The sequence below is a fragment of the Anopheles merus genome, chromosome 2R (assembly GCF_017562075.2).
Source record: "Anopheles merus strain MAF chromosome 2R, AmerM5.1, whole genome shotgun sequence".
In the NCBI taxonomy this organism is placed as follows: domain Eukaryota; kingdom Metazoa; phylum Arthropoda; class Insecta; order Diptera; family Culicidae; genus Anopheles; species Anopheles merus.
This window is the reverse complement of record NC_054082.1, coordinates 13,338,492-13,345,812: the sequence shown is the minus strand read 5'-3', so window position 1 is coordinate 13,345,812 and position 7,321 is coordinate 13,338,492. Positions and strand designations below refer to the sequence as shown.

General features: G+C 47.1%; 3 protein-coding genes across 3 annotated transcripts; 2 read left to right on the top strand and 1 right to left on the bottom strand.

The window, feature by feature from the left end:
• Positions 1-1,123: 1,123 nt before the first annotated feature.
• On the top strand, positions 1,124-3,046 carry LOC121589005 (solute carrier family 25 member 46). The gene is made up of 6 exons (XM_041907532.1): positions 1,124-1,284; positions 1,393-1,556; positions 1,655-1,937; positions 2,012-2,068; positions 2,137-2,352; positions 2,422-3,046. The coding sequence occupies exons 1-6, from the start codon at positions 1,244-1,246 to the stop codon at positions 2,957-2,959; spliced, it is 1,299 nt and encodes a 432-aa protein (XP_041763466.1). The 5' UTR covers positions 1,124-1,243; the 3' UTR covers positions 2,960-3,046.
• Positions 3,047-3,158: 112 nt separating this feature from the next.
• Positions 3,159-5,878, top strand: LOC121589004 (zinc finger protein 436-like). Its single transcript, XM_041907531.1, has 3 exons — positions 3,159-3,645; positions 3,734-5,336; positions 5,418-5,878. Exons 1-3 carry the CDS (start codon positions 3,508-3,510, stop codon positions 5,807-5,809), a joined length of 2,133 nt encoding a protein of 710 aa, XP_041763465.1. The 5' UTR covers positions 3,159-3,507; the 3' UTR covers positions 5,810-5,878.
• On the bottom strand, positions 5,864-6,426 carry LOC121589006 (probable small nuclear ribonucleoprotein G). The gene is made up of 3 exons (XM_041907533.1): positions 6,286-6,426; positions 6,067-6,214; positions 5,864-5,978 (listed from the first exon to the last, which is right to left on the bottom strand). The coding sequence occupies exons 1-3, from the start codon at positions 6,315-6,317 to the stop codon at positions 5,928-5,930; spliced, it is 231 nt and encodes a 76-aa protein (XP_041763467.1). The 5' UTR covers positions 6,318-6,426; the 3' UTR covers positions 5,864-5,927.
• Positions 6,427-7,321: the final 895 nt, after the last annotated feature.

Below are 7,321 nucleotides of genomic sequence, written 5' to 3'. Positions count from 1 at the left end.
ACCCAGTTTTTATTATCTTCATGTTTTTCTACCTAGACAATTTTAAATTTGCCATGAATTAGAGTGTTTTTTGTAATGCCAATGTGCTCTGATAACCTTTTTTTTTTTTCAAATATCCTCCTTATAAAGGCCGGGCTACATTGATCGTACTCCATAGCGTAATTTTGATTTTCACTAGCGCATCTGGCGACGACTGACTGAAGCATTTTGCCAAACAATTTGTAGCCGCTTCAGAAAATATGTTATTTTTCTATGTTTTTTACTTAAACTGGTCTGGAAAAGCTAATCCATTAATAGATAATTATGTTGTGCAAGTATTTCAGCCATTTTCGCATCAAAAAACGATGAAAAAACAACTTAAATTTTAGATCCGGCATGACCATTCTCTCGACGACCAAAAAAAGCTTCCACCAGCTTCCCCCAGATGCGCTAGTGAAAATCAAAATTACACTACGGAGTACGGTCAATGTAGCCCGGCCTTAACGCAATGCCACCTTCGTATTAAACTGTCATTTCTCAAAAGCACGGATAAACGAACAGCCGGATAAAAGGTACCCGGATAAACGGCGCTGTGCTCTATTTAAAATTAACCCCAACATTCATTTAAATTTTGAACGAATTGGGTTTCAAACAAACTCTGCTTTTATTTAAATTTCCGTTAAATATATTTACATAACACTTCATATTTCAGCACTTGGAGTAATGTGTTTGAGTATCTTACAATACAATTTTAAAAAGTTCCCAGCTCAACATTCACAAAGTTTAAATTATTTCATCGTTCAATTTGATCTGTAACGGACAATTTGAAACCTTGTGTACCATAGAAATTGTTTAGCCTTTTCACAGGGGCGCTTTTTGACGGCGGGAATCCACCACAAAGCAAGGTGCGCTCACATACTTTTCTTGACATGCCTTGGCGAAGGCAATCATCGAAAGGCGAAAAATTAGAATTGGAAAAATGTTTTGTTACTTTCTGAAAAGAAACTAATAGAAGGTTTGATAGAAAAATAAGCTATAATTGATTAAATGTTCATTGAGGAAAGAAAAGCTAACTTTATTACGCCTCAAAATGTACTCCATCAAATGTCAATGCCTTTTGACAGCTAACTTGACCCAAGCTCCAACCTGGTCTCATATGGGAAAGACAGTTCTGTTGAACAAAAAAAAAAGCAAGCAAAAAACTAGGGCCAGTGCAAAATTGTGCAAAAATATCTAGGATTTGTTTAGCAAATAGATGTAGCCGATGTACAATCACCAAATGGCTGGCCTGGAAGATTACGGGCGGTAAGCAACGCGACAACACACATACCCACCTCATCCACGTTCCGGCCTTGGCCCGGTGCGTAATAACCGTGCTTCTCAAACCTTCGTGCAATCCTGTCCCGCCCGCAGGTACCTGGAAGATGAGGATGAGTTAGATAATGCACGGTTCCTGTCCGCTTACAAATCCACCCTGGACGATGCGCCGTATCAGTTCATCAACTCGGAGCGCGATCTTACGCTGCCACTGCAGAAGCACAAAAACGTTCAACCACTGTACGAAAGCCCGGACGATGGTAAGCCGATGCAATAATGCATTTGTTTACATTTCTGCAACTGTTTCGTCATACTTTTGTTCTCCTCCTGCGTTGGTTTGCCCTTTCCGACCGTTTAGAAATATCGCTGCGGAAATATCTCGGTGCGAGCGTTAACCTCATCAGCCTGATTACGGAGAACCTGCTATGTCATCCGTTTTTGGTGCTGCGGCGCCAGTGCCAGGTGCATCACACCGCCCGGCGGTACCACGTCGTGCCGATCACCCTGCTGCCGGTGATTGTGCATCTGCACCAGCGGCAGGGCGTTACGACGCTGTGGAAGGGTATTGGCAGCGTGCTTCTAGTCCGCGGCATGACGCTGGCCGTGGAGGATGTGATATCAAAGTTTACGCCCTGGCCAAAGTGAGTGAGGGAAGGTGCACGGTGCAGAAGAACTTGTTCCACTAACGCTCCATGAGTTTGTTTTTTTCTTGCAGGGAAATTAATGCTAAAACTACTGTTAAACAGTTCGGTCAACATTTGCTGCTGAAATGGTAAGATTCGTTGGCATGTGAGCTGTAACCAGCATGCTCTGATGGGTCCGGTTTTATCCTTCCCGCAGCATAAGCATAGCGGCAGTCGTTCCGTTTTACTCTGCATCGCTCGTCGAAACCGTCCAGAGCGACATTGCCAGTGAGAAGCCGGGTATATTCGATGTGTTCCGCGAGGGAGCGAGCCGCCTGCTGTCCTGGAGCGTCCCGCAGAAGGGCCGAATGTTGCCGGTGTGGGCGTTGGTAGGGCCGAGCATATCGCTCGGTCTGTCGAAATACGTTTGCCAGTAAGTGAATAGTTTCGCAACGGAACACATTCTTTGACCGTAAGCTAACTAAATGCCCCTTCAAATCAGGCTGTTTGTGCGCGGCATTTCGACCAGGATCATGTGCAGACGGGTAACGTTTTACGAGGAGCGGCGCGGCGCTCGGACGCGCGATTTCGCCGCCCAGAGCCAGGTGATCGAGGTGTACTCGACCATGATTTCGCTGATGGCGACGGAGATGATTTTCTACCCGTTCGAGACGATCCTGCACCGGATCCAGCTGCAGGGCACGCGCACAATCATCGACAATCTGGACTCGGGCTACTCGGTCGTGCCGATTCTGACCAGCTACGAGGGGGTGGTCGACTGCTACCGGCAAACGCTGGCCAGCGAGGGCGTGAGCGGACTGTACAAGGGTTTCGGCGCGATGATGCTGCAGTTTGCGGCGCACGTGGCAGTGATCAAGCTGGGCAAGTGGTTCATAACGCAGATTTCCGAGCTGATGTCGAGCAAACCGCCGGCAAAGGTGGTGGAGTTTTACAAGCTGGAGGGCAAGACGCCCGTCGGGTCGGCCACGATGTCCCGGAGCATTAGCGGCATTAGTTCACTTAGCGAAGAAATATCGTAGGGTGTGTGTGTGTTTTATCCATTGCACGTTGCAAGGAAGAAAATACAGAGAAAAATATGTTTGTTTAAATCTTAAACCGTTACGACAGAGGATTTGTTTAGTTTTTTTTTCTTTTTTCCATCACCGAACGATAAAAGAAAAGAAAAAGTTATTTGAATCGCTCATAACTACGATTACTTTGGCGTTAACTAAAATACGGCTGTAATTGGGACCGAAAAAATGTCCCGAAACAAGGCGTAAGTAGAAACAGTCATATGTCAATTTAAAGTTTATAGCCGTAGTTGAAGAGTCCAAATCTATGATATCGTACGTTGCATTCCAAACAATGTTCGATAACGTATTCATTTTACTACAAAAGCTGCGTTGGAACGGATCATAGTTGACAAAAGCACCCCTTAATAAGGTCTCAATTACTCGAACCCCTTAACAAGCTCCCCACGCCAAACGAGCCTGTCAACTGGGAACTGTCAGTCGTGGCGGGATTTGATGTTTTGTTATTGTTTAGCGATCGGTCGTACGGATGGATATAGCTTCGAAACGGCTGAAAAATGGAAAGTGTGCTAGATTTCAGCGTTATTTGCCATACCTGTTTAAGTGTAACGCCGAGTACGATATCGGTGAAGAGTAAAGATCTTAAGTACAATGTCCCGCTCGCAACAATGATCAACAAAATCAGCGCATTCGAGGTAAGCTTGGGCGTCAGTTGAAAACATTGTTGTTGCTGCTATTGGTACCCGATTTTTTTTGTTTGTTCTTTCTCTCCGATGCACACAGCGCCAAGACAACCCGAGGCTTCCGGACAGATTGTGTTTCGTGTGTGCGGAACAGCTCCGGATCGCGTACGGCTTTCAGCAGATGTGTGACGATTCGTACCGGATTCTTCTCATCCAGTTGGAGAAACAACCGGAGCCAATAGTACCAAAGGTAGAACCCGTCATCATCGACGTGGACGCGCTAGGGCTGTCTGAAACTGAACTGGACGAGATGGAACAGAAAGAGGTTAAAAAGCTTGAGGCGAAGCATAGTGTGGCGAAGCAGAATGACATGAAGCAGATTGAGGCGATACAGAGTGTGGTGCCGAAGCAGATTGAGCCGAATCTGAGCGTGGTGGCGAAGCAGATTGAGCCGAAACGGAACGAGACGAAGCAGATTGAGCCGATACAGAGTGTGTCGAAACTGAATGAGACGAAGCAAAATGCGCCGAAACAGATTGAGCCGAAGCAGATTGCGATGGAACAGATTGCGATGGGGCATGATGTCATAGAGCAGGATGCCATGGAGCAGGATGCCATGGAGCAGGATGTCATCGAGCAGGATGCCATGGAGCAGGGTGCGATGGAGCAGGATGACACGGAACAGTTCGACACGGAGCAATATGACACGGAGCAGTATGACACGGAGCAGTACGATACGGATCAGTACGACACGGATCAGTACGACACGGAGCAGTACGACACGGAGCAATACGACACTGAGCAGGATGACGCGGAGCAGGACGACACGGAGCAGAATGGCACGGAGCAGAATGGCATGGTGCACGAAAATGGCTTTATCTCGCCTAGCACCTCCGCTGCACCGACGAGCTCAATTAGCAGCGATGTAAGAAAGTCGGAGCTAAGCGAGCTGTTAAACGAAGCCGAATACCTCGAGGAATATCTCATGGCCGATCCCGAAGAGCCAACCGAAGAGCAGTTCCCGAAGCCAGCCCCGATCGGCGGTGCCACTGTAGCCACGGTAGCGGTAGCGGAGGACAACAACAATGGCATCGAGGACGATCTCCAGTCCATAGTTGTGCCCGGCGAGGACGGAATACGCGAAATTCAGAACCAATGCCACGTGTGTGGCCTCATTCTGAGCAAGCTGGCGCATCTGAAACGCCACATGAAGGCGCACGCCGGAACCAAACCGTTCAAGTGCAACGTCTGCTCGAAGTCGTTCTCCCGCGCGGACAATCTGCGGGCGCACCAAAGGATACACACGGCGGAGAAAAACTACAAGTGTCCGCTGTGCGACGAACGCTTCAAGCGTGTCGATGCGGCCAAGGCGCACATGGGCTCGGCGCATCGCGACTTCGTGGAGGCCAACTACCACGTGTGCACGGTGTGTGACAACTTCTTCAAGACGGACGAGAAGCTGATTGCGCACATGGAGCTGCACAGGGGCGTCAACAGGCTGGTGTGTGACGTGTGCGGCAAGCAGTTCGTGGGCGTGATGGCGTACGAGGCCCACCTGCAGCGGCACGCGGCCGCGTCGGAACAACCGACCACGTACGACTGCGCGCACTGTGACAAGAAGTTTTCCAGCAAAGCGTACCTGTTGATGCATATGCGCTACATGATGTCAGACAAATGCTTGGAGTGCAAGTACTGTGGTAAAAGTGCGTACTTATCTCATGCTTGCCGCAACGCAAGGGCACAATGGATTAATGTGAGCATTTCTTTCTTGTTTTCGTTTGCAGAATTTGCACGCCAGTCCGATCTGAAGTCGCACGAAGATTACCATACCGGGATCAAGCCCTTCGCCTGCAAGACCTGTGGGAAGAGCTTCCATCGTCAGTGTACGCTCGTCGTACACATGCGAACGCACACGGGAGAAAAACCGTTCCAATGTTCGTACTGTCCCAAAAGCTTCTACCAGAAGAACGACATGCTGACGCACGAACGGCGCCATACGGGCGAGCGGTACCAGTGCGAGTTTTGTGAGCAAAAGTTTATTCACCTGCACCTGCTGAATTCGCATCTGAAAGTAGCACACAACTATGACGTGGATTGCCGGAAGCGGGGCGTGAAGAAGATCTTCGACGAACCCGGTCCGATGGCCAATGCGGTGAAGGAACCGAAGCCCGAGTAGCAGTGGGGCGGTTGTGAGTTTAAGTTTTTCTTTGTAAACTTTTAGAAATACATGTACAATAAACTCGGACCCGAGTGCGATTGACTTTATTTGAAGATTATAGACGAGTTCGCGCTCATTATATCCTATCCAGTGCTTCCACCATGATGATGCTGTTGCCCCGGATAACCTGCGGACGGCACAAGCGTGGGATTGCGTGAGGAATTGCTGGATTACTTGCTTCTCCCGGATCATCTCGGACCACGGCTTCAACTTACCACCATTCCGATGTTGTTGCGGGTACCGTCCTTACATTCCTCGATGGATTCGTCCACCACCACGTTCATGAAGGGATCGAAACCACGCAGGATGCCGGAAACGACTCGTCCACCATTCAGCTTCAGCGATAGCCGCTTGTCCATGTACCTTCGTGACAAACGAGAAACGAACCCGGTCAATGTCTGGTAGGTGGAAGGAAGCATTTGAGGTTAACTTACTTTTTCAACTCTGGCGGATGTGCTTTCGACATATTGGATAAACAATGGTAAACACGTTTGGCGGGGAAAGTTGGGCACAAAATTTGCACAAAATGCCGCAAATTGTGGTCGCGCGTTGTTTGTGTTTGTTTGACAATTTGTTGACAGCGTGCCAAGCACACGCTGTCAGGTTGCGTCATGGGAAGCCATCATGACAGTAATGAACCTTTGTTCAAAGGTGCCCGCGTCCGGTGACAAATACGGTCTTTTTTTAAACAATAACGTTAAGTTAACACAATTCAAAACTTATTAAGAAATAAAGAACAGCTGCAGAATATTTAGAAAGTTGTGGAATAATAGAATTAAATATTTCGAATAGCTGGAAACAGTTTTTGCTAGAGACCCATGTAGACAAAACAACACAGCGCGATACACGCTGCAAAGGCGGCTCCGTACAGCTCTTAAGCAGCATCAAAGTGTTTGATTACGGTTCCACCGAATGGGCTATGTAAAAGGCACGATTGAAAGATGCGAATGAGGCCAATAGGATCTAAATATCTATAAAAATAAAAAAAAAACAAAAGTGACGCAATGGTGAACAAGAGCATAAACAATATAGTGATTAGAAGCTCACTTTAGTTTTAATTTTCATCTTAATCTTAACAAATCTCCTAAAACAATAGAACTTTAAAGCAGGTGTGTCTTATTTAGACAAAAATTGAAACGAGGTTTTAACAAATTTTGGAATGTTGTCCTAACTCAACAAGGACATATTCGTGAGTTTCAAACTCTAGTTAAAAACACCACCAAAAATGCCTAGCAAATGATACAGAATAACATAGCTCTTCCATCGTGAGGACAAACATCAATCTATTCGAACAAAACAACTTCCAAGAATCTTCGTCACGTGGTGCATATGAAGATGAATTAAAAGTTTCCCACATTACAACCTGCACTAAGCTCCCCTTAATCCAGCGCTTGGAAAAGATCCCAATTTTACACACATCACACACAACCACACACACACACAGTTCAGACGAACAGAGATAATCAAACA

What these genes read in the sequence shown, in the direction of transcription:
- LOC121589005 (XM_041907532.1), top strand. Translation starts at nt 1,244, where the DNA reads ATGTACAATCACCAAATGGCTGGCCTGGAAGATTACGGGCG. An exon ending in AAGTTTACGCCCTGGCCAAA is followed by an intron (nt 1,938 to 2,011) that starts GTGAGTGAGGGA and finishes TTTTTCTTGCAG; the next exon opens with GGAAATTAATGCTAAAACTA. An exon ending in CTGTCGAAATACGTTTGCCA is followed by an intron (nt 2,353 to 2,421) that starts GTAAGTGAATAG and finishes CCTTCAAATCAG; the next exon opens with GCTGTTTGTGCGCGGCATTT.
- LOC121589004 (XM_041907531.1), top strand. Translation starts at nt 3,508, where the DNA reads ATGGAAAGTGTGCTAGATTTCAGCGTTATTTGCCATACCTGTTTAAGT. An exon ending in ACAAAATCAGCGCATTCGAG is followed by an intron (nt 3,646 to 3,733) that starts GTAAGCTTGGGC and finishes CGATGCACACAG; the next exon opens with CGCCAAGACAACCCGAGGCT. An exon ending in GTGCAAGTACTGTGGTAAAA is followed by an intron (nt 5,337 to 5,417) that starts GTGCGTACTTAT and finishes TTTCGTTTGCAG; the next exon opens with AATTTGCACGCCAGTCCGAT.
- LOC121589006 (XM_041907533.1), bottom strand. Translation starts at nt 6,317, where the DNA reads ATGTCGAAAGCACATCCGCCAGAGTTGAAAAA. An exon ending in CATCCGCCAGAGTTGAAAAA is followed by an intron (nt 6,215 to 6,285) that starts GTAAGTTAACCT and finishes TTTGTCACGAAG; the next exon opens with GTACATGGACAAGCGGCTAT. An exon ending in GCAACAACATCGGAATGGTG is followed by an intron (nt 5,979 to 6,066) that starts GTAAGTTGAAGC and finishes TGCCGTCCGCAG; the next exon opens with GTTATCCGGGGCAACAGCAT.